Below are 27,771 nucleotides of genomic sequence, written 5' to 3'. Positions count from 1 at the left end.
GAGCGCTCAGAGTAACTACAGACCCTCGATCCCACAACACACTTACCGTTATCACTCGAATCCTGAGATACACAGTAACAACGAGCAAAATGCGCTTCTAGACTAATTTAAACGATAAAAAGAAGAGTTTCTTCTGACCTGAACTCGGATTTTGTTTCTTACTGGAGTTACTGTAGAGCGGAGGACGCGTAAGATGAAGTACAAAGTAAGTGACTCTCCATTCATGCGTGCTATTTCCGTAAACTATATCAGAACATCTGCTTACTATAGTAAAATATATAGCATTTACATGTAGCCTATCTACATCACACGTAGAGGGATTACTGGGACTTTTTAAAATGAAAGAGCAACTGTTCTTGAGCTGTAGATGGATAGATAGATAGATAGATAGATAGATAGGTAGATAGATAGATAGATAGATAGATAGATAGATAGATAGATAGATAGATAGATAGATAGATAGATAGATAGATAGATTACACAATATACAAAGGTATGAATTGCACGTTGTACAGTTTTTGGGCATGTATTATTATTATTATGTGAATGTTCATCATTCAGAGGACAATCTGAGTAAATTCAGTGGAGGATGGTCTCAAAGCATCCTTCCTTTTTAGAGCCAATGATATTTCACTAGTTAAATACTCCTTAACTTGACAACCCGCTGGCTCCAGCTCTGAACAGCAGTAATTTGTGTGTGTAACCAACCATGCATTTATTGGATGGCTGGTATGATCCAAAAGCAAAGTGCAAATCACATCATTTATTGCAGCCATGACACAAAAGCACTCTTTGAGCTCTATTGTAGCGAGGCTTGTAATAAATGATGTGATTTACACTCTGCATTTTCAACTCAAGTTACTCGGAGCCACTTGAGGATATATGGGGCCATTCATTAGCCTGGTCTCCAGCCCCTTTTCCAATTTGAGCCTCACTGTGATTGTGTAATGTGATGTCTTAAAGCAAACAGCATGCATTTTGTTCAGAGTAACAGGGTTGCTGTTATAAGTGTTCCTGGTGGAGACTGAAAATAAAACCACTCCAGGATTTTATGTGCATGTCCATGATTGATTTGTGCTTAGATTGCCCATTACACTGCCAGGATTGTTTATTCTGAGGGTTTGTTTTATAGACATCATTTAAAAATGATGAATAGACTCATTAATGAACTCTTTATCTAAATATCATTACACTTAGTTTATTCACAGTTTACGGTGTTTTGATTATTATTATCTAGCAAAGGAACCGTTCATCTAGAAATTAAGTAAAACAAATTTTTTTTTGATATCGTCCATCTTGAGTTAGTGAGTTGAACTCAAGAACTGGATCAGTACAGTGCATGAACAGCTTATCCAGAGCTATTTTGTGAATTGGATCAACTAAAATCATTAAAAAATATTTGACTCCAAAGAATGATTCATTCACAAATAGTCTCTTCGCTCCTGAACATGCCATGAGAGCTAGGGTGTATGTCAAGATCTTTTGTAAATAACGACATGGCTTTGTGTGACGAACATGTATTAAATGGCTTCAGAACACTTGGAATATATTGCAGGATTCTTATCAACCACTTTTATGATACTTTTATGGTGCTTATTTCATAATTTTAGAGCTCGACAGCCCCAGACGACCTCATTCACTTTCAAAAGATTGGACAAGGTTTTTAAACAAATTCACCTTTTGTGTAAAAGCTGTCATCCTTTCAAAAGGTTTCCCAGCTGATTTTTGGGGCACTCAGAAATATGGCTAAACTTTGGCCAAATCTGGACTTTCAATCCAAGTGCACACAGCGTGGGGGCAGCTTTTCATTCAAGAGAAACTTGGCTCTTGTGTGCGATTCCCTCCCCATTTGCATAGTCTTTGAGGCTTTCAGTCCTTTGGGAAGATTTGCTTCCTACTTTGGTAGGAGGATTGAGCAGCTCTTCCTGAATGGAATGCTTTTGTCTGCTTCACACTATCTGGGGAATGTGGAGTACTTGGCAAGTCACGGACTGTTAGCGCATATCAGACTGTTTGAATTCCTCTACAGTATAACAATGAGCATCTCTTGCAGTCTCTCTCAAATGTACTTTAAGCTCATCTGTTTAATGACACAATTAGGCATCAGCTCAGCTATATAGATTTCATTTGTCAGATATACTGTATATATATATGGATGGTATACCATTTAATAGTTTGGTGTTGGTTTACGATTTTTTCAGTTTTTTAAAGAAGTCTCTTCTGCTCATCAAGGCAGCACTTAATTGATCAAAAACACAGTAAAAATGGTAATATTGAGAAATATTATTACAATTTAAAATAACAGTTTTCTATTTGAATATATTAAAAAATGTAATTTATTCCTGTGATCAAAGCTGAATTTTCATCATCATTACTCCAGTCTTCAGTGTCACATGATCCTTAATGAATCATTCTAATATGCTGATTTGCTGCTCAAGAAACATTTATTATTATTAATCAATGTTGAAAACAGTTGTGCTGCTTTATAATTTGTTTAGAATTTGATACATTATTTTACAGATTTTTTAATTAAAGTTTAAAAGAACAGTTTGAAATAGAAAACTTTTAACATTCAAATGTCTAATAATTATTTCTATTAATTAAAAAAATCTTACTTACATTAATAAATAAAACGTTATAATGTTTTATTATAATTATTAATTTATTATAATATTTTACAATATATTTTTACATAAAATTATTTTCACAATATATTTGTGTTTTTAATATATAATTACCCCATGCAAATATAATGTCGACTCATAATATAATAGAATACCATTAATAGCCTTAATTCATTCATTCCTTTTGATTTTGAGATGAACTGAATTCTTCCTTTTGTGAGGTTCATCCGTAACTTCAGAGGAAGTTGCATCAAAACCGATCCGATTTCCTTTAATCCTCTGTTGACACAGAGAGATCCTTTGTTTGGCTGGCATTTCTGAAACTTTTAAAGCATCTTTACCTCAGAGACTGGCTTACTTTGCAGAGGAACTATCTCACAGGGTTATTCTCCGGGGGTATTTGAGGGTCAGGGCCACAGGGGCGAACTGGTCACGCTCTTGTTGTTTCTGACGCAGAACAACTGATGTACATCACTCTGAGTGACACACAGGCTGTTCTCAGCTCACGGTCTGATAACTAATCGTCAAACCCAACAGAGTGGACCGACAGCTGACAGAATAACAATACTTGAATCCTCATTTTAGATCGGAAGTTTAGAGTTTACTTTAACCGAACACTCTCAAGTGGTTCCTTTAGGGTATCAAGAAAGTCTCTCACGCAGTTATGAGGTGAAGTACCAGTTAAATATTAAGTTTTCCACCTTTGGAGCAGCGAAGGCACTAAACAGACTTCATCTTTCAGTCTTAAGGGTCACATGGTCCACATCTTGACGTCACGCATCACAAAGGTCAGTCAGAACCCAGGCCCGTTGACGTCAGTTATGTTTTCCAACAGGTGCGCAGGTGTGAAAAGATACACAAGGCATAAATAATCCCCAAACAAGCAGACCTGTATGGCCTCTTATTAGATTTCAGAGCTCTTGTAGCCTGTTTATAACAGACACGGGGATCTGGGAGCAGTTTGAGACTGTTACGCCGTAGATTTTCCTTCGGGAGCACATCGAAACGAGAGCCGACCCCTCCCACTCAAACGTCTGTACCCTGCTTTCCTGCTTTATTTTCGCTCTTATGTAACCGTGGCACAAATAGCCTGACAGGCACAAAGAACTGATTAGGTGAAGTAAATGTTCTGGGATTTTTTTGCATCTCTCTCCAGGCTGTAATCCAAGCCGAGGGTTTTTGTTTGGAAATTTACATTGTTCTCAATCAGTCTGAGGGGAAATAATAGGGGGTTGCCCGACTGAAATGAAAAGCAATGGGAAATACAAGGCAGAGAGAGGGTAAACAGGGTGATTTTGTGCTGTGTTTTGTGTTAAATTGTAGTTATCATCAAGGATTCCATAAGGAAAATCACAAAGATCTCTTTAATATCTCATTTGTCTGATATTAAAGACCAACTGGAAATTCTGCTCAACATTTTCTAATGAAATTGACCCTGGCAATATCATGCATCACATGATAAAATTCATTTGCCAACAGAGAAAGCAACATAGTGTCGGCACAGATCCGGCCCACATCTGGTACGTGTGGAATCCAGGTGTTCCAGATGTGGGCCGGATCTGGGTCAACACTATGGCGCTGTCTGAGAAGAAAATCAATCAAAAGTGAGAGATCTCAATATGAACTCAAACATTTCTCATCAGATTTGACCAAATTATCCACGTTTTTCTTTAGAAACACTTTAGGCAATGTTGAGACAAGATTGTTTTTGTAGCTGAGAACACTATGAAGAGCATTTCTGAGCAATAAAGTTTATCTTTGGCTGGGTGGGAAGTTATTAAATGTAAAAGGAACTCACTGAAAGAACATTACAATTTAAAATCAATCTCGTTCCTGAGTTTCCGTCTACTGGAGGACGTTGGAGTATGAAGACTGTGTATGTGTGTGTGTCTATATATGCATGTGTTTGGTTTGTGTGTGTGTAGGCCACATCGGGGTGGTATTGTGCATAAAGAACACTTCTCAGCAGGCATTCCACATTCCCCAGGGTAAGAACAAGGGCTATTCAGAGAGCAGGTCTCAACCAGCGCTCCACAGCACAGCTCTGTCCTGTTTGAAAGACACGGACAAAGAAAAGAGACGATTCTTAAGGCGCCGAGAGCCCTCCTGCATATACGAACATTGGGGGGTTGCAAAGATGCATCACATAAGGAACTGTGAACCTTTCAGAGCCGTAACCTTTATAGATGTTTCGGGGGACACATCCCCCTCCGTACTGAGATTAGAGGTCGACCGATATGTGCGTTTCAGACGTTTGATTTGTGTTTTTATTCATGCATTCATATCTTCTAAAATTGCACAGGGATTTGTGTTTGACCTCTAAAACATGTCTTTTTTTGTCTTCTTCACCACTGTTTTCAAGTCATAAATATATTGAATATATTCCCACAATGCATTTCCTGGAAAGGTTATACATTGTGGTATACATTGCCCTCACCAGGAAAAAAAAATTAAAAGAAAGCAAAGAGTTTGTTTGCCCCCAAACCATTTTAGATCGATCCATTTGAAGTATGAAGGATGGTTTGTGAGGATGGTTTACCTTTTGTGGCGATTTAGAGCGATTTATCTACAGTCGAGGGTGGGATGGCGAACTGTCAGATAAGAGGAACTTTGACAGCTGCAAATGAGGGAAGCAAATAAAGCCAACGTGATAATGTTGGATTGTTTATGACTCTATACTGGAATTCATCGCTATTTAAAGATTGACCTCATTCTCAACTTCTGCTATTGACATAAATGGAAACTTTTGTGGGCATTTGTCATTCATTGTTAATTTTTTTGATTTATTTTTCATTTTATTTTTATTTTTAGTTCATTTAGTCATAGGCCTAGTCGTTTACTGGCCGACATATATTAGAAATATTTTCATGTAATTAAAATGCTAAAAAAAATAAAATAATAATTAATGAATAATATATATTAGTATATTTTTTTCTAAAATATTTTTGACCTTTTTATGTATTTTTAAGATGCATCTAAAAAAATTCCTGGGATAAGTATACAGGATTTTATAAATATTTTGGTAAGAAACTTTGCATTTACAACATAAAAAATCACATCAGGAAAAATAGCTAATATATATAATATTTTTATTTGTGATATATTTTTAGCAATTTTTCTATATGTTTTCTATATTGTTATATATTGATGCATCTTAAAAATACTTTTTCTCTTTTAAAACATTTTTACAATTTTCTGCTTTGCGGGCTCACTGAATAAATAACAGGTGCTGTTTTTCTTGTGGCACACAGTGGTTTTCTGATGACATATGTTTTTCTCCTTCATTTAGACATGTCAGAGCGAAACACGCTTGCCCTATTGACCCAAAATCCTTTGAAAGTAATTTACAGCAAGCTCATGAACTGCTTATCTGTGCTGGACCACTGCAGACTTTCTCGAGAAGTGTGAAATTGAGATGACATTCGGGGGTGTATTTCCCGCTCTTGAAGGGCCGCCCCTGCTGTGACATCATAAATCCATCACACATCCAAGCGCTAGCTGGTTCTGGGGGGGATTATGTCTTTAACTATCTCCCACAGGATGTATGAACCCGGTTACCTCTCTATCCATTCACACTGCCTCCTTCAGTGTTTGCAGGCCCGATGGTGTAAAATATACACTGTTTTTTAACGTTACCAAACACTGTTTATGAATGCAGCATTATGCAATCTTTAGTGCCAGCAGCTATCATTTCAACCAGTGTCATTTTAGTAACACAGAGATACAATTATAGGTTTTATTAATAGTTTGAATTACGTAATTTTAGTAAGTTTTAGTCATTTTGTTGTTTCATTTTTAATGTCTATGTACTTTTTTTTTTTTTTTTAGTACATTAAGTCAAACTAAATGAAAGTATTTGAAAACGTAGACTTATTTCAGTTAACATGTATTTCAAGTAACAACATGGTTTTTTTTTTATAGTTTTAGTTTTAGTTATCTATAATAACCCTGATTTCAACAAGACATGTGATGGGGGCAAGGACAAGTCGACTTATATTTCTCCGTCTGCTTGATGCACATAGTTATGAAACAAGCAGTAGAGATGCCAAGCTAAAGACAAGCTTCAGGCTGAAGGGTGGTAACAGAACGTTCTAGATACAACAGGGCATGCACTAAAAAACTCAAACAAGATGGTAAAACAACAAGCAGTTGAGATGTAAAATGTGCCTTTTATTGGACTAATTAGATGCACAAACGTCATTACGCCCCACCTATAACAATCTGGGCCTTGTTTTCGGTAACGATACTGAAAGGTTCCCAGTTTTTTTTTTTTTACTGTTTACCTACCGCATGCGCACACTGACACTTACTGTATTTTTCTGCAAGTGCTCAGAAACACTGGTGTGGTTTATAGTGTTAAAGAAAAGCCTGCTCTGGATGATTCGAGTCTTTGAGGGTGCCATGTTGGTTGGTCTCTGTTTGGAGTGTTTGTTAGGTGGTTGGTGGGCGGGGGGTTTTTTGCTGGTGACTTAAGTCGTGTTGGCGGCTTGAGTGTGGGCGATTTCTGATTCACAGTGCTGAGGAAACGGGAGGGATAGCTAATACTGACATCACGCCATCACTGAAATGAGACAACTCTTTACTTTGTGTCTCCTTTGGCCTTTTATCAATTGGTCAGAATGCAAAGTGGGACATGGCACGACCACTGTAACGTAGTCAAAAGATGCCAGAAAATCAGTCACTCTAGTGGGAGTTTCCAGAATGTTAGTGTACAAACCACCAGATTTAAAAACAGATTTAACCCTAACACAACAGTCTACTAATCTAATGAGAGTTAGTAGACATGTAGTTGCAAATAGTGTAACCTTAATTTTTCATTAAGCACAATATAATCTTTCTTTTCCCATTTTGGGATGAAATGTGTTTTTGCAAGCTGAACTCACTGTATTCACTGCAATGATGAATACAGTATGACAAATGAAAAATGTCTAGAGACTTTTTAATTCACAATGTGTTACGTAAACTTCTCTGGAAAGATCCACCCTCTCTTTGAATCATGGTAAGCTCTTATGTTCATGTGTAACTTACAGTATAGTATGTCCGAGAGGATTGATCGAGCACTCTATTGTGTTTGGCTTGGGGCGTGAAATTATTGATCACGTTTTGCTACTATTATTGTTGTTGGCTGCTTGCTAAAGGCGGTTTAATTGCAAGTAAACTCACATGCAACTGTCTTCCGCCAAACCATAATGCATTACATTAAGATGTGAAGACAGATGGACTAGCTCAAGAATTACTTAAAGTAAACACACTTTTTTAGCCAGTCCCTTGTACGTCCTGTTCATTCGACAGAGCCAGACTCTCTTTCACTCAGCACAACGGCCAAGTTGAGTCATCAGGTCTGTATTAGAGTCATTATGGTAATTATCTTCTATATTTACCTGAGTGAAATGAGGGTAAAAGGTGCTGGTTCACCAGTCCTACCCACACCGCCCTCCCTCCAGGGGAACATTACAGTGAGCTGGCCTTAATTCTCACACCACTCCATTTCACTGGAGGAACACACCACTTTCTGCGAGGCAGGGGGTTTGCTTACGGGCAGAGTTTGCACAGTGGTTTTCTTGCACCCAGAGGGTATAGATTTCTGCAGTGTTTTGGTGACTTTGGCAGCGTGTTGGGGGAATTTCTCACTAGTGTGTTTTTGAGTGCTCATTTACTTACATAATCATCCTTGATGATTTTACTGAGGCAAAGCCAAAAACCACCCAATGAGTGTGTACTTAAGAAGAAAGGAGGGTATCCCGTACGATAGTAATTTTGGTTGCATAACAGTTTAAGTTCTGTGTTGGTTAGCACGTATCCCTCAACATATAGGGTTGCACAAACTGTCTCGCCACAAAAAACATCTTTATTTAGGACTGAATGAGTCATGAATTTCCCAAAAGTCATTGCTCCAGGTGTGGAAACAGACAGCTAAAATTAAATCTAAATAAATTCAACATGTGCCCTATGCGATTTAAAACCAAAGCGTTCACAACACATCAGTTTTTCGAGATGTAAATGTAAAATAGATATTCTTAAATTTGTATCAGAGATGTATCAATTTGCTCATCATTATATAAAATTAAATATTATTATCAGCATTATATTGGCCATTGGGTTTGTAGCATTGGTAGATTTGAAGGTAATTTAACTTTGATCATTTAAATTGAATCACAAGTCTGAATTTATAAATTTCTTTATAATGAATTTTATTTTACTATACTATACTATACTATAATATACTATAATATATATATATATATATATATATATATATATATATATATATATATATATATATATATATATATATATACAGTTATATATCCCTAAAAGTCCATAAAATTAAACTAAATTAAAATAAGAAATGTTTTCTAAATAAAATGTTTTAAAAAAATATATATTATTTTATTCTATTTCGATTAACATTTTATTTTATTTCAGTTAACATTCAGTAAACATTTAACAGAAATGCTTCATGGTTTTAGTTTTAGTTAACTACATTAACCTTTTCCTGAACAGTAGTCAACATTGTAAATTTGAAGTTTTGCACCTCAACCACTTGGCACCGTCTAGACAACTACAGCGAGAACCATTTGCTGGGCAAACCTGGACACATCAGGTTCTTTCTATGTGTCCCGATGGCCGATGCTGGTGTTCCTATAGTCCAAACATACCAGTGTTTTATACATCGTCTAGCTTTACAGCTCAATTTCACATCACTAGGAAATGGTTTCCCTGTTGACCACTTCAGAACTGTTCCCAAACCAAACCATCAGGCAATGTCTTACACTTCTACTAAGGAATACACAACTGATTAGATCACTTAATGATGCTTTGCATCCAAAGTGGCCTGTATTAGCTGAAACCCGGGGTGTGAAAAACGCAAAGGGATTATAGTCAAGACTGCACGTACTGCAACAGTTTATCTCTGTTTGTTTAAGCCTGTTGCCAAGCAGTGAGATTACATATTACAGATACAGTTATCATGATCATAAATGATTGGAATTTTTTTTTTTTTTTTTTTTGATTAGATAATGCATATTTTCAGTCACGGTCATCTCTAAAGTCTAAACTGTTGAAGCTATTTGACAGCTTGTTCAGGGTGCTCTTACAGATCAGTGTTTGTTAAAGTGCAAGAAACCCTAAGATGCACGTCAACTGTTTGTTAAATGTACTTCTTCAAAAAGTGTTGCACTGTACTTGTAGTATATGTGAATTTCTTCTTTTTGCACGGAAACTTTGCACAAGAGGAAGCATGTGTTGCAGTGATATCAGTGAATGCTTTGAATGGAAGATTTCCAGGTCAGTTCTACTGCAGACGTCACGAGGTGAGAATAGCAAGAGTAGCTTAAATAATTAATTAGCTTTATCCTCACACTTTCACATATATTTTGACTTTTGCTTAGGCTATTGCTCATGATAAGCATTTGATATGGCTTTTCAAAGTGTCTTCTTTAGAAAAGACATGTCATATTTATATATAAATAAGAAATACTAGTCATTTATGGTGTCTTGTCTTCTTTAGTAAAGAAGACATGCCATTACTTTAAGCAATTCAACTTCAGATTTTCTCAAGCTTTGTTTGATTCACTCCCTAGTTTCCTATTCAATGAGTTTTGCGTTCTTTTAGCAGATATAAGCCCTAAACAGGCTGAATGCTAAGAGTGGGACACAAAACGCTCCTATAAGACAATGGTGACCCTGGAGGTCATGTTCTTAAGCTCACTGTATTAGCGCGACGTGGTTCTCTCGGCGGGGGTTGTTGTCATGCCCTAATGCGGGTGACCGAGGCCATGAATGTGAGACAATAGCCATGCGACCAGACGCCCAATCGCAGATAATGATGCTGCCAGAACAGGAAGGTTCACGTGGGAACCCGTTTACTTAGCATTGTGGGAAAGCAGATGAAGGCACACTAAGTCTTTTAAGACAGAACCCAAGGAGAAGCTGATAGACACACTGTTCAAAGTGAAGATCTTGTGTGTAGGACTGTTTGTGTTTGGCCCATAGTGATATGTTGGCCGAGATAAAGCCATATCGGTCAACCACTTAATTACATCCCAAATACCATAGAAATGAGAAAACAGCTGTTGGATCTGTGTTTTCACATTTCTAAATACAGGCATCTTGTTACAATTTGAATGTACATGGTTTTAATTTGAATGTAATTGTGAACTGAATTTGAATTGAATTTGAATTAACTGAAATTGAATTTTAAGAATCTAGTTCTAATCTACTCAATCTCTCTCCTGAATTTCTCATGGTACTGTAAGATTACCATATTCATTTATGGTACTTCAAAAGGATATTAATATCTGAACTGAGCCTTAGCTGTTCTATTTTAAATATTTTCTCATTTTAAACAGTCTTTCCAAATTTAGCAATTAGGTCAAATATATATTTCAAACACACTAGCGCTATATTCATTCTTACATGAACGAATGTGATATGAAATATGAAATATCCTATGGACTGGCACAATTTGAACTGAATTCTGCTAGGGTTTTTTTTTTTTTTTTTATCTCCCTGTGGTTTGGAAATGATTGACAGGAAAATGGTTTTCCAGCATGGCCCCTCAGAGAAATATGTTTTGGCTATGGAGTCGTTGAGCGGATTTTATGATTATTTTCCTAGTCCGATGTGGGTCGGCTCGGCCAGACGTTCAGATTGAGTTTGAGTTATTATTGAGGCGCTGTGGATGAAACGGCTTCTTTTAAAGGGAACTACCAGCAGACCGCCGAACTACACGGATAGTATTACACGGATGTTTTTTAGACATCTAATTGTAATATTACAGGGAACCACTTTGTATTGCAGCCCACAAGAACCCGCTAAATATGTCCAAAAATCACTGTATGTAATCATAATACGCATAGGTCATGCCTCAATGCTTGTGATAATACTGAACAAATCATATGATACTTAGTCGGAGCTGGTTAGTGTGGTTAGGGCGAGCTTTTTTCTGGAATGTAAGTGTCTTATTGAGTTCAAACAGTATAATGAATTATTGTGCCTTCATTCTTTACAGAACTTGATGGCTAAAGCGCTTTATGACAACGTTCCCGAATCCCCGGAAGAGCTGGCATTCCGGAAGGGCGATATCCTGACCGTCATCGAGCAGAACACAGGTGGTCTGGAGGGATGGTGGCTGTGTTCGCTCCACGGCCGGCAGGGCATCGCCCCCGGCAACCGCCTCAAACTGCTTATCGGACCAATGTTCGAAGGCCAGACGTCCGCATCCCCCTCCCCACCACAGGGTCATGCCCTCCAGCAGAGGCCACTCACACCTCAGGGGGTGTACCAGGTGCCGCCGTCCCACCAGAGCCCACAGGGACAGGGCATCTACCAGGTCCCTCCATCTAAAGACGTGTACCAGGTTCCACAGAGAAGCGCTCTGGCTGCGGATGGAACTCCCTGCAAGGTAAACTCAACTAGGCTCGACTCCTCACTTTAAGATAACACTTGTGGTGAATGTGCGGCAGATGCTGACAAGATCAACGTTCATCCGCTGAGCAACAACTTAGTGTTTGATTGTGTTGCATGCTTTTGCTCTTGCATTTTTTAACTCTTACAAAGATGTAGTGTGGTTGTACTATGGTAAAGTAATGGAAATACCATAATATATTAAAATGAAATTAGGAGACAACTAAAGTGATTACGAAAGGATCTTAAAATATGAAACTATTCCCATTATGGAAAACCTTGAAAATACCATTTGCTTACAGGTTTTAGTGATGTTTGACAGGTAAAAGGTGATCAGGAATATGTCATATATTTGTACAATTTAGATGCATTTGTGTGTGTGTGTGTGTGTGTGTGTGTGTGTGTGTGTAAATTATATATATATATATATATTTAAAATACCATCCTTAAATATTAATTGCAATGTGAATTAAATATTTATCATATATTAAATATTGATTACATATTTAAAGAAAATTATACTATTACATACTTTTAAATTATATACCAAATAAATAAATAAAAATATTATTAATTAAAACTAAAATGAATACATTCAATATTACTTTTCTTATATATAATTTTAAATAAATTCATTTGGAATATAGTATATATATATATATATATATATATATATATATATATATATATATATATATATATATATATATATATATATATATATATATATATATATTAGTGGTGGGCCGTTATCGGCGTTAACGCGCTGCGTTAACGCGAGACTCTTATCGCGCGATAAAAAAAATATCGCCGTTAATCTATTCCCCAAGTTGGGTTGGGAGATGATGACGCAATCTACCCGCGGCCGCGAGGTAAACCCGGCTGCAACGCATATTCGTCGTCATCTTAAGTAAACACGGCTGAAAGTGAAAGCTGCAACATCCATTATTTGGACTTGGTTCGGATTTAAGCCGTCCGACAAACACAACGGACGAACAACGGTTCGGTAAATTAACACACGACTAATCCGTTCACCTCAAATTCAAAACGAAACATGATATCACTGAATAGGCAGCGTGCGCGTATTATTCTCATTCCAATATATCTTAGTGGTGTAACGTTAACACATAATCTCTGTCTACGCCCGATTTTAAGAATCGTTGTTGTGTTTCTTTTTAACTGAAAAGACATCAGTTAGACAATATTATAACTTTAAATTTGGGGTTTCATAAGCTCAAAGCTATAATAAACATTAGACCTACTTAAGTCTCTGCAGCTAGTGTACTTAAATTTTATTTATCTGCAAAATTATGTTGTATACTTACAGTTTTGCACAATATATGTTCTCAAAACTACATACACCCTTTAAAAAAAATACATTTAGCAGTTGTTTAGCAGGGTCTGTGTAACCTGTTCTGAAATGGTTTTATTATAATATATATCGTTATCGCAAGAGGCTGCAATGTATATCACAATATGGATTTTAGGCCATATCGCCCATCCCTAATTGATAGCCTATAGTAGTTGATAATAACATAGGCCTATGTTGCCTACGGACGGTAACAGTACAGTAGTAACCTTTACAGTCTATGAGTAGAACAGCTTTCTCAAGCAGTTTGTGATGCATTGTGGAAACAGGAGATGAGCCCCTGGTCTAATGCGCCACCTGGCTTGAGAAACCCGTTCTCAAAGACTTACTTTTATAGTCATTATTTGGGTAGCACACATATTCTGAATGCCTTCGGCAGAATTCAAATGAGCCATTTTAATCTAGATTAATCTAGATTAATTTCAAAATTAATCTAGATTAATCTAGATTAAAAAAATTAATCTATGCCCACCTCTAATATATATATATATATACATATATATATATATATATATATACATATATATATATATATATACTAAAATAATAATACAATTCTAAAATAATAATACAACATTTTTTAAATAAACACTTAAAATAATAATATGTATTATAATAAACATTTTATTATTTTATATAAGAAATACAACCAATCACTATACTCATTTATCCCAGCGGCATTTTTTAGTTTTAAAGTTTTAAAGATTAAAAGTGTCTCGTGTCCAGCCAAAAGCCGTTGTGTACAGGAGTTGTGCACACCCTGCCCTGCCCTCCACCGCAGCGTTACAGGCTTTATATTTAACAGCTTTATAATGTCCTGTCCATGCACTGCACTGCACCCGTTCTCTCTGAATAGGAAAGCCACAGCGGGGATGGAAAAATAAATAGAGGAGATCAGGCTACTGAACACACTGAGAAAGCATACACTGCAGCGAAACAAAGTGTACGCCAGCGGGCGAAAAGGGATTTTTGTGTCATTAAAAACTGTCAGCTCATTTTCATGTAACACTTGTCTTTCTGCAAACCACCATGGTAGTTCTCAAGTTCTCTTTTAAAGACACAGCATGAGGCTGGCTGATTTAGATTTTTGCCTGCCTGATAATTATTCTGATTCAGCTTTATTTTGCCACTCAGATACAGACACTGTAGACACAGCACTAGAGAGAACTGAAAACATCACTCAGGCAAACTCATAACACTGAGGTCATGTCTGTGATCGTCATTTAAAAGTAGAGGTTCTTCTGCTTTTGACATTAAGAGTTTAGAGAGCTACTAGTCTCAGATATCAGGAGTGTTGAAGGTTAAGGTTACAGTCTGTCCACCTCAAATGATCTTGAGATGGACGATCAACACACGCAGTATGGCTTTATGGAAAGAGGGTTGTGTTGCTTTGATTGAGGTTTGTCTGATCATTTTGTTTGCTGGCATTCAGAATGATGGCACACCTTACCTTGTGTGTTGTTTTCCTGAGGTTGGCATAACAGTCGGCCACTCTAGTAAGAGTGAGGTAAGAGGGTGTGCTCACATCTGTAAACACAACGTTCAGTTGACGTTCCTCTGACATAAAGTGCATTACAGAGGTGTGGCACAGCGGAAAGTGCAACAAAAATAACAACCGTTTCCTTCCTGATCTCACTTCCTGTGCTGGAAAATAAAAGTGATCCCCTTTTAGATCCATCATTGAAAATGGCGATGTGGTTTTGAATCAGATTAAAGTTTAGACTTTGATCTTGATTATTGTGCATCTGTGTGAACAATTACATCCTGACATGCACAATTTAACCAAATAGAAAGTTCAAAAACTTGTTTAAGAAAGAACAAATCAGTTCATATTCACCAACCATTTATGCTTTATTCACATTATGTTCGTAATTACAAGTTTCTGACTAGTAAAAACACTTCATCTTTGTTGAACTCGAACTTACTATTGTGATTGACTATGTTTAAAGAATTGGTTTGTGTAGTTAAATATAGTTTGGTCAACTCATATTTCTGTTAAAAATGCCTTTTTATTAATGTCAGTAAATATTTAGCGAGCACATGTACAGCTATATTGGTAACACTTTACAATAAGGTCCCATTAGTTAGTGCATTAACTAATATTAACTAGCAATGAGCAATACATCTGTATTTATTAAGATCTGTTTATGCTAGTTAATAAAAATTCAACCGTTAATTCAATTGTTATTTCATGTTAGCTGAGGTCCATTAAATAATATGAACACATACTTTTGATTTTAATGTTAGGGATGAACAATATATCGGCCACCATATCAGTATCGGCCGATATATGTGCATTTTTTGTGTAATCGTAATTGGCCTGATAAGAAAATTAAAAAAAATAATAATTATTATTTCTTTTGCTGAAACACTTCAGATACGCACTGTTCGCCATGATGTTTTTTTAATTGCTTGAAATATGATTGAAATCACTTCAAAAAAGGAAAATACTGTAAGTGCAACATGTGCAGCACAAGAATAATGAGAACATTATAATAGTGTGCCTTGGGACATGGATTTTAATGGTGAGACTTTTGTTTTTGTAATCAGGCTCTCAAAAATTATATACAAATTTGGATTTAGATTTATCGGCTTTCAAATATAAAGAATTATCGGTTATCAGTATCGGCCAAAAAATTTTATATCGATGCATCCCTAGAATTAACATTTAACTAAGATTAATAAACCAATGCAGTAAACAAATGGAACCTTATTGTAAAAATGTTACCAGCAAATTAATAAAGCTAGTCAGTGCCAAAAAGTTGCGCATGGATCCATTGTGGCTCGCCAAACACACAGTATCTGAAAACAGCTTGTCAGGACTGTCATCTTGTAATTATGGCCATTCTGAAACAACATGAACACAGTGTTTCATACAGGACTAATTCTTAATCATAAAGTACTCGAATGTTTCATCTGAACGCAGAAAGTGTCTATTTGTGCTGTAGTAGTTCTGCTTGTGGATGATGTGTTTGTTGCTGGCGCGGGGCAGGATAATGACACACTGTAAGGTTCGGTTGCTGAAGTCTGGCTCTGTCCCCGCCTGACCTGAAGGGTACAGTGATCTAAGGCCGCTCACAGCTGCACTATTCATGCCAGCCAGAGCCGTCTCCAAGATTTACACAACCACACAACGTCCTTCACAGAGCCGAGCCTTATGGGTAGAGATGAGATCTCTCGTCCCATTGGTACCCAAGTCGGGTTGACGCAACAAATTGTGGCTGTTTCTGAGGTAAAGCAGTTTTTGTGACTTTATACAGGCCGTTCCAGATCCGTATGAGTGAAAATTCTGAGGATGACGTGCAGCTTCGATGCTTCCAGTGTAGACAGACTTTTAGGATTAACTTTTCTTCATGAGTCACATCATAAATCATCATTTTCTGCCCACTCTATGGGCCGAGGCTGTCTGTTATCGCCACTAACCGGGTTTTGTTCTCATTCTTCCTACTTGTCTGAGATAGCTAAGCCAGGCGTTTTTCTGTTTGCACACCTCAGTCTCCAGGAGATATCATCAAGATTTGTTGGTCACATGCCACCGCACCCTTCTGTGGAAATGTGGAGAAGAGTTTGCAGTGTAGTTGAGCATTAGTCATGTGACTCAACGCTTGCTAGTTTATTAGCAACTAGATTTTTCTTCCTCGTTTCTACTATGCATTATATATCTTGATTGTCTTTTATGTATTTTCTCAAATATGAATTAAATGTTTGAAAAAACTGCTGAAAAAAATGCTTGATTCTGATTGGCTGGCAATATTTTGATTATTCATCATTAGCAGGAAAAAGTCGTTCTGAAAGTGATTGCAATGATATTATTATTATTATAGTTGTAGTGTGGACTCTGCTACTCTTTTATATTTGGAACGAATTTTAGAATTATCTTTATCGTTATCATTATAGTTATTGTCCTTGATGTGAGCGGGCCTTAAGTGTGAAGTTGTTTAGCCTGTTCTTAGTATGGATGTTGTCTGACCCAGAAAAGATGTCTGGACTCCTTTAGTGTTGGACACACGGCTGTTCTTTCCCTCCTGCAGAGATAGCAGGAAATGCTCAGTGGAGAGGTAGCTTATTTCCTCATGCCCACAAGACACAAGAGTTCATTCCCGTTTACCTCCTCGTCTTCATTTCAAGGCTAAATCTTTTTTTTTTTTCGCCTACTTATTATTAATCAAAGACAAACCGTTAAAATCAGGGTCACTGCATAATTGATGCATCTCATTTAAATAATCACCCCCAACCGCGTCGTCTCAATGCGCATCTATAAATCACGGGGTGTGTTTGAATGCTTCCATGTGATGTAAAATTAATTATGGCTTCTTGCGTTAGGGTAATGCTCCTAAATTAGCAGGAAGACTGTGTGCATTTCAGTTTTATGGTCGTCATGTAGGAGATCCCTGAGGGTTTGACATTTAATTGCCTTCGTTGATGAGTTGATGACTTATTAATAGGACAGAGCTTTTTCTGTCACTGGAATGGAACAGATTTAAAGGGACAGAAGAGAGAGACAGCAGATCATTCTAGATGATTCTAGAGAACTGCTTTTCTTTTCCTCCAAATGATCAACCAAGTGATTTTTCCAGCTCTGTTTACTTGTCAAACGTGACTCAGAGCTAATCTGTGAAGTCATTGTTTACTCAAACAGCTTTAGTCTAAATGCTGCATACCGATAAACGAGGCTGGTGAGAAAACACTCTTACGTCATGCTGCTTTTTCAGCGCTGTTATTCTCCAAGGACAAAAAAAAAAAGAGGCTCTCGCAGTAATTAGGTCGGTCTCAGGTTCAAATCTGATCCGGTCTTAGTCACGCACACCCAGCCGGGGTGTAACGGAATCCAGGGTGAGGATGTTTGCCTAGAGGTCACAGTTCGCACCTCACACTATGGCACATGTACTCATTTCCGATTAGCCACTCCAGGTGGCGGAGAAGTGATTTAGGTCATATTGGATGGATTTCTGTATTATTTGATCAAATTTACTCAAAATTAATAAAACATATAATAATACATAATATAATAAATGATAAATTACATGAAATTGTAATATTTTAAAATGTTAAAATAACACTAAAATGTATTAAATATTATACTATATATTTTATAAAAATCAAGATTCTTGATTTTATATATATATATATATATATATATATATATATATATATATATATATATATATATATATATATATATATATATATATATATATTAGTATGAACATATTTTATTAAATATTTAATAACTTTTTTAAATATTATAATAAATATAAAATATATAAGGAATATAGATAGATTGATTAGACCAGTGGTTCCCAAACCTGTCCTGGAGGACCACCAACACTGCACGTTTTCTTTTTCTCCCTAGTCAAACACACCTGATTCAACTCATCAGCTCATTAACCCATGTGATAATGAGCTGATGAGTTGCATCAGGTGTGTTTGACTAGGGAGAAAAAGAAAACGTGCAGTGTTGGTGGTCCTCCAGGACAGGTTTGGGAACCACTGGATTAGACCACTGATGTGTCCCGTTCTCCATTTATTCCCAGTTCATTTTCCCAGGATTTCTGGGAAGCAGAGGTGATTTAAGACTGATGGGAACAACCCGGGAGATCTGGGTAATTGGTGAACTATGCTGAACCTGGAATTCCAGAGTGCTGATTTATGGATAGGAATGTCATTGATGTGCACCTAAACTCACAGAGTAAAAATAAGAGTGTGACGGCCTCGCTTATGAAAACCATATTGACATTCACATCTCTGGAACTCTGTGTGTCACGAGAGGGTGTGTAAACACTACCCGGAGTTTTGAGTGTTTGGAGTGTGTAGCTTTTAATTTCTTAAACAACCTTAAATTCATTGAAAGTCTTTGGGACGTGCTTGAGGAGACTTCACAGAGAGCTGGACTCTTGCATTATCAATACAAAATCTTGACCAAGAATTGATGCACCTCTTGATGGAAATAAATGTTTTCATGTTATTTCCATTAAGAGGTGCATCGATTTTTGGTCAAGACCTTGTAAAGATCTTGAAACACAACAATCACTGCAATAATGTGTCAAGCATTTGCCTATTTAAATCCAGACATGTAGAGTTTAAAATCAGTCACTTATATGAGGTTTCAGTTGGGATAGAAGGCCGCGGTCTATGTAGGTGGTACAGCAAGGCAGCCCATTGGGTTTTGGATCAGATCTGGAGTCTCTCAGACAGGATGCAGTACATATGGTTCCCATTTTTGAGAGCTGTCAGTGACCCGTGAGTGTTCTCGTGTGGTGACAGCGGTGTGCGGTGTATTAGCGGAGCGTTTGGGACGAGGAGGGGGGCTGATTTTGGAGAACAGCGAATTGAGACCGAGTACATTCCAAGGATGCTTCTGCCTGTCTGACGCAGAAGACAGATGTAGAGCATAAAGGATGGAGAATAAACTGCAGGAATACAGAGAGAAAAGATAGATTAGAAACGTACGAGATGACAGATATTAATGTTTGGAGCCGAGGAGGTGAAGTTGTATAAGACAGATTACTCAATTTACGTCTATGTTTTGCAGTTGCATTAATCTAGTCACGTACACATTGCACCATAGTTTCACCACAGATACTTTGTATGTTGCGGCTGAAAAACAAAGAGTATTCACTATAATAATAAAACCATACAATATTATTGCTAAAAATATATAAAATGATTTTATTCAATATTAAAAATGATTGATTATTATTAATAATTATCAAATGTTTGGTGAGATTAGTATTAATTGTGTGTGTGTGTGTGTGTGTGTGTGTGTGTGTGTGAGTGTTGTGTGTACTGTATATGTTTGGGTTGTTTTTGTTAATTTTTAGTAGTGAATGTTTGATTAATAGTTTTTATTATTACTAATACATTTCATATTTAGAGTTAAGAATAAAAAAAATTCAAATTGTTGTTGTCTGTGTAATTGTTGGTGTTTTCAGCCTCAATATCTCATGTCAAGAGACCCTTCGCTAACTTTATATGACATTTCACCTAGGAATAAAAGATTTTAGCTCCGACTTTAACGTCCCCTAATGGTTGTATTGTTGTTTCAGGTGGTGACCCCAGTACGAGTAGGACAAACATACGCCTATAGTCCTGCTTCAGATTCATCTCATGACCTCTACGATGTTCCTCCAGTTCGTCCCCAGGGGGTGAGTGTTACTTCAATAACACACGCACACCCATATAGATGTCTGCATATGTGTATTTACATTTTAAACACCCGCACAGGTGTATGATATTCCTCCGAGCAAGCAAACCGGAAAGCACAGCTCTCCCAGAGCCCAGGGCGTCTACGACACACCTCCGTCACATGATCTGCGACCCAAAGGAGGACTGTATGACATACCTCCATCATCGCAAGGGGTATGCCGATTCTTCAGCTCTTAATATTCATTATGTTGTCATGATCATTAGCAAATGCAAATTAGGGGTTGTTTGAAACTTTAGTGTATAACTTATCCCACATTGTTTGTGCTACAAATAATTCCTCAAATCATGCATCTTGTACAGAATTAGACAATTTTCACAGTGGACAGTCTTTGCTTCAAAATAATCAAAAGTTTCTAAAAGATACAAGAATATTTAAATATACTCTCTTAAATGCTGCCCAGTATTACTTTAGTGTCATTGAAATACTTTTTTTTTTACTATAGTTTTTATTAATATTTTGAATGAGCTTTCATTTTTTTATACTTTACATTTTAATTTTAGTTAAAATATCTATAATTGTTTGTTTTGTTATTTGTATTAGTTATATTTTTTTTACTTATTTTAGTTTGAGTTATTTTAGCATCGTGTTATTAAATGAAACCAGTTAAATAGCTGTTAACTATTTTAAATAAAATAAGTTTTAAAATGTAATTTTATTTTAGCTAACGTTTATTTTCTCTCAAGTATGAAAATGTTTTATGGTTTTAGTTAACTATAATCACTCGGATGCAGCCCTTGTTCTTTGTCTTGTAACCGAATGCTATTATTTCCCAGAAATTTTACAAAGAAATAAATACTCTGATTTTTATTACTTTCCCCTGGTTAGCAAATTAAAGCCTAGCTTGCCAGCAGTGTTGGAGTCAAACTCAGAGTAGTGCTCTTAACTTTGCAAGGAGGTCAGAACAGAAATAATTGTGCTGAAGCCCCTCTTATGTTTCACCGCTGCTCCTGGCGAAATGCAGCGTAGCGCCTCGAGTTTGTTTGAAATAAACTGGATGTACATGGAAACCTGTTATTAGAGTCGTATTTAATTAGGGTTTGCGGAAACCCGGGCTCACTCTGAAAAATAGATTCTACGCTTGACAGAAATCACTTACAGGCCACTGTGTTTATTTATTGACCAATATGCTGTTGGCACGCCCCATGTACTCCCATTACACTGTCAGGTCAATGCCGGGTTTGATCCTTTAGCTGGATGGCAGGATTTTCCATGTCCTATTCAAGTTTTTAGAGTGAGATGGTGGAAATGCAGGACTTATTAGACTGTCAGGAATCAAACAGTTATTATTGGTTTTGGCACCAGTGTTGGAATTTCAATGCAATAAATTGAAAAATATTGATATGAGATAACAGCATTTGATACCACAGTGAAAAATTACACATTTGGAGCATAACATTTTGAACAGTATCCAAGTTACTATTGACCAGAAGAAATGATGATGATGATAATAATATTTCTAAGACTCTTTTTCTTTTTTACAATTGTAATACAACTGACCTGTAAAATAAAATGATTTTTCTTCACTTGCAAGAGTTAAATCCTCAAGCATGAGGAAAGCTACAAGGAGAAAAATAACTGTTAATGTGTCAATTCAATTATGAAACGAATTTCAGTTGTGAAGCGGCTCTACGGAAGACAATAGTGACATTATTCAGCTCAATTTAGTTCAGTGTTGATTCAGTTCAGGTAAATTACAGTGTCAATGTTGCAAAGTTCATTAAAATTCTCAAATTTCTGTCTAACAACATCAGGCAAATGCACTGCCAATGAAGAATAGCCTTTGGGCTAACTTGGGTACATTTATCTGAATGTTGATTAATGTATACGGTCCCCTTTTAAATAATAAATGAAAGGTTTACCAGTTCAGGTTTTGGTTCTCATCTGATTTGAGTCTCATTTTCTTTATTTCAGTTGTCTTTTAAACCCCAACTGAGCAAGCCAAAAGTGACAATGGCAAGAAACCAAAACTATTTCTTCTGACAGTAGTGACGGTGTATCGATAGTAGAAAATGATTACTGAAACCATTTCAAATATTCAGAATCGATATGTATCAGAAAATTGTATATTTTTGGCAACACTAATTCTTATAAGCATATAAACTCCATGTTTAACCGAATTCTCACTCCCACAGATTTACTCCACACCCCCTTGTCGGAACAACATTGCACAAGATGAAGGGAACTACGACTTTCCACAGCCTTCAAAGCACAAGCAAGAAGGTGTATACGACGTTCCACCAACGTCTATCTCTAAAGCTTCCTCATGCTCCAACTACGACTTCCCGCCCAGCTCTGAGCCGGTGTCCCGCAAGGTCATGAACGACAGCGTCGGCATCTACGACGTTCCCGCCAGCCAACAGGCCGCAAGTGGATCTCGGGACTTGTACGATATTCCACGTGGACTGCCTCCGAACCGACACGCTTCGTCTGAGAAGGACAGGAATAAATCCGTTTACGACATCCCACCGACAGACACTCGGTTGCTTGGTGATGTGACCGATGGCGTAAACCGCTTGTCGTTTTCCAGTACGGGAAGCACTCGCAGCAGCATGTCAACTTCCTCTTCTTCTGCCGGGTCGCCCGCAGAGAGTCGTCTGGCGTTGGATCTAGACTCTGCGTTTCAGAGGTTGGGTCACCTCCAGCAATGCCTGGAGTCTTCTGTTTGCGCTCTGCAAACTCTTGCGTCATCACCTCACTGGAGGACATACAGCTTCATGGAGCGTCACACCAACGAGGTCCGTGTTTTACTGGAGCGCGTCAAGGGTTCGCTCACAGAATTTCTCATATTTGGTCGCGGAGCGGCAGCAAACGCCACCGCTCTGTCCGATCAAGGACTGCACTCCAAGTTACGACGCCAGTTGCAGCGTCTGGAAGATTCCCATCAGATTCTTCAACAAACACACCAGACTTTAGAAAACAATAACTGGCCGCTTAATATCCTGGCAGTTGGCACCAAGCATCAGAGCAAGAGTGACGAACTGGAACGTTTTGTAATGGTGTCACGGACTGTGCCGGATGATGCCAAGCAGCTGGCTTCAACAATAGGGGGCAGCGCAGAGCTCCTCTTCCGAAGAGCGCCAATAGAGGGCATCGTTCACCCCTTTACCTGCACCCCGACGGAGGACCAGACCAAACCTTTCCCCGTATCACACGACAAAGCCAACATGAACAGCGAGAAGTGCGTTAAAAGCTGGATGGAAGATTATGACTATGTCCATCTGCAGGTGGGAATCACACTACAACACAATACTTGAAACACAGATATATATATAAATTGTAAGAAATGATCTTATTTATTAGCTTTTTTTTAATTAACAGGGCTGTGTGCTTATTTTCAGGGTGTTAGCTCTAATAAAAATAATATTTAGCACACAAAAGTATAGTAAAATTGTTTTATTTTTCAATAACAGTAGCATATTATAGCATAAACCTATAATAACTATAACAGTAGCATATAAATATAACCATTACAGATAAAAATCATTAATTAAAGTGATAGTTTATCGAAAAACTATCAGTGAATAGTTTTTCAGTACTAATTTCACATTTTCAGTACTAGCACGAAACTTTCTTGCAATGCGATTGATTGAAATTGAAATTTAATTTTTCTATTAATTCATTTAATTTTCTATTAATATTTGTAAAAAGCAGGTGCGAGCAAAACTGTTGCACGGCACAGATTTTAGATGTGGTATTAGTAACGTTTGCCAAGTCAATAATCACTATTACTAACGTTCATGTGTTTCTATTTGCGATTTTCATATAACGAGAAAAAAACTATATTGTAAGGTTATGCACAAAAATAAAAATTCTGTCATCATTTACACACCCCCAAGTTGTTCCAAACCTGTAGGAATTTATCTCTTCTGCTGAACACAAAAGATGATATTATGAAGAATGTCGGTTACCAGACAGTTGATGGATCCCATTGACTTCCATAGTATTTTCTTTTCCATACTATAGAAGTCAATGGGGTCCATCAACTGTCTGGTTTCTGACATTCTTCAAAATCAGCTGTGAATAAAATGAATACAAAAACTTTATAGATTTGCATGCTGCAAAAACTGTTGAAAAACGGTCCAGTCGCTTCCATCTATCCTCTGTCCATCTGTTAATCCTGGATGCAGAGTTTAGAAATGAGATCCTTCACATTTGAGCACATCAAAGTGAGATTAAAATATTAGCAAGTACTTTAATCTCAAGCAAAAGACTAAGAGGATATTCATCCTATGCAAGAGTTTAGATGCTGCCAGAATGGTGTTTTAAAGATAATAAAAAGAGATGGTTGCTTTTTCAAATTCAATTCATGAGACAAAAAAAAAATGATTTGAATTAAAAGAGGATTAGTTTAATACCACAGTGGCCTCGGGCTGCTCATTGCTGCATTAAGACACTAGTTTCTGTTGAGACTTGCTGACTGACCTTTTGTCATTTTTGCAGGGAAAAGACGAATTCGAACGACAACAGAAGGAACTCTTAGAGAAGGAAAACATCACCAAACAGAGCAAAGTCCAACTCGGCCAAGAACAGGTACGCGACACGTGCACATAGACGTCATCAGCTTGTGTGTCAGTCATCTATGCACAAGGAAGTAGCTAATGATTACGTGCCTTCAGGGTGCAGAAATACAGTACAGCATGACAGAGACTTTGTCAGCCTTAGAATGGATAAGAATAGAAACAACAGAAGTGAATTAAGTTAAATTAATACATTACAAGAAAAAGGGGTTTTAGTTGGCCAAGTCAGTTAACAGTTGCATCATGTGAGATCGTCGGGTGTCCATATGTTCGCCATATATCATAGTTTGGCTATAACAACCTCACAGGTGCAGATCTCAAAGATCTCAACTCTCTTCTAGGCCAGATGGTTCCTGCTCCATGTAAACTTGAGCCCATATAAACTGGGTTTAAGATGTTTATGCATTCTTTGGTCTCTCATGTTGTTAGTGTCCATCTCAAAATGTAGGCAAAAAAAAATCATTTTAAATATTTCAAGAAAGATTTGTTTGCCTTTTTTGATTTTGAAATGAACAACCTACATGAGATGTGTGTTTGTGTATATATATGTATTATATACATTTTGCATGTTGTTACCATTTTATGTAAATATTTATAAACTGGTGCATTTTATCTCTTATGGTTCTTTAAAAAAAAAACTAAATGAACCATAACTACTATATTACACAATATATTATATAACTTTATGTTCATTGTTCATTTTAAATTTCATTTATGTTCATTTTTAAATTTCATTTATGTTTTAAAGAGAAAAAGGCTGAAATGACATGCATTATTTTTCTTAATATCTTTTTACTATTTAAATATTTCTAACTTTGAAATTCTTTGTCTCACTTGACAGCTGAAACAGTTTAAACAGCTCGAACAGGAAGTGATCAAACCTGTAGAGAACGACATCACCAAGTGGATCTCCCACCAGCATTCGACAGACTCCTCCTCTAATTTCTCCAATGGAGGCGGAGCTCCGGTGTGCTTGCGTGACCGCCAGCTGTTGGGCTTCTACGCGGACCAATGCGAGCAGCACTTCGTGACTCTGCTGAATGCGGTGGATGCTTTTTTCGGTTGCGTGAAGGCCGGGCAGCCTCCTCGAATCTTCGTTGCACATGGCAAGTTCGTCATTCTCTGCGCCCACAAGCTGGTGTTCATCGGTGACACACTGTCAAGACAGGCCTCGGCAGCGGAAGTGGCAAACCGTGTCATGAACTTGAGCAACGTCCTGTGCGAGATGCTAAAGACAGTCGTGAGCGCCACAAAAATAGCGGCCCTCCACTATCCCAACACAGCCGCCGTACAGGAGATGGTAGATCGCGTGACGGACCTCTCACACTTGGCTCAACAATTTAAAGTGCAGCTCTCGCAGATGGCGGGGTTGTGATGCCATCAACATCTGAACAAAGACTGTCATTTTAACATGCATATATATTTATACTCGTTCTTATGTAGATGCGTCACTGAAAGTTGTCTTTTGTAAATAGTCCTGCTCTTTTCCTCTGTGTAAATATTTGCCTCTTTATTTTGTGTAGATTCGTTTTTATATAATGATGATGATAATAATATTAACTGTATGAATAGAAACGATTGAGATTTGCATTTGTAGAGTGACCATTAACATTCCTGATCGTTTTGTGTATTTAGGCACCTTACAAATTGTCCTTAACTGCTAATTATTGTGTAGTGCTGAATGCCAGAACCTACAAAACGAAAATAGTTTGTTTTGTACATGTGCTGTATCGTATGACACACACTCTTGCTGAGAGTATGGTATGAACAAAGTAAAATGTTTCTCTGTCTTTGCTATAGAAATGGTTTCACTTGTTTTTTTTTTGTTTGGACATTTTGGTATGGTGAATCTCACAAAACCTGTCAGGAATGAGGCTAAGGTCATATTTCACTATGAAATCAAAAAGAAATTATGTTTAGTTGAAGTCTGCTTTAGGACCATTAAGATTTTTTTGCACCTTTGCAAGTTTTTAATGAGAATTCAACTTTTCCTCCCCTGTCTTTTTATTACTATAATGTGCCAGAAACTCATTTTCATTACTGTATAATGGGAAAAATACATTGTAAAATGTTATTACATCATGGCAGTATTTTATTACTTTTAATTTATGCTTATTTAAATAAAAAATATATTTTATTAGAGTAAAAAAATACAGTATTTCTTGTTTTTTTATTACCAAAAAAAAAATTCTCATGCAAAATATACATTTTCTTCCTTTTGATTTTGTGGCGAAATGTGACCCAGACGTTCATTCTCGTATCACAGCATCGCTAACAAAGTAGCTAAACCGTGTTAAACGAACGTGAAATCTGGCAGCAGCAAGGAAGACATTTTCCCAAGAGTTTTCACCCCGCCATAACTAAACGTCCCACCGATCCATAATTCCCAAAGTATTATGAGATGATCCAATTGGACAGATATAATCTGATAAAAAAAGACCTTAGATGGATGTGAGCTTCCCAAACCATCTCTGTGGACCTTGGTGACTAATACTTTCCATTCCACGCTGTAATGAAATGAGCATGTATCATTGCTCATGTGGGTTAGCGGCGATGATGAGAGGCCACGCTGAGGGGATTGAGGAGTAAGTCGAGCACGGCCTGAACACGCCGCCACACCATATTATCATAACATTACCCTGCTGG

The 27,771-nt window shown here is 37.1% G+C and overlaps 1 protein-coding gene across 1 annotated transcript; it reads left to right on the top strand.

Annotated features, from left to right (window-relative positions):
• Positions 1-26,782, top strand: nedd9 (neural precursor cell expressed, developmentally down-regulated 9). Its single transcript, XM_079878557.1, has 7 exons — positions 1-205; positions 11,638-12,030; positions 20,448-20,546; positions 20,626-20,760; positions 22,741-23,832; positions 25,049-25,138; positions 25,967-26,782. Exons 1-7 carry the CDS (start codon positions 194-196, stop codon positions 26,498-26,500), a joined length of 2,355 nt encoding a protein of 784 aa, XP_079734683.1. The 5' UTR covers positions 1-193; the 3' UTR covers positions 26,501-26,782.
• The last annotated feature ends 989 nt before the right edge of the window (positions 26,783-27,771 follow it).

The sequence above is a fragment of the Squalius cephalus genome (assembly GCF_949319135.1).
Source record: "Squalius cephalus genome assembly, chromosome: 8".
Lineage (NCBI taxonomy): Eukaryota > Metazoa > Chordata > Actinopteri > Cypriniformes > Leuciscidae > Squalius > Squalius cephalus.
This window is presented reverse-complemented; position numbering and strand designations above follow the sequence as displayed.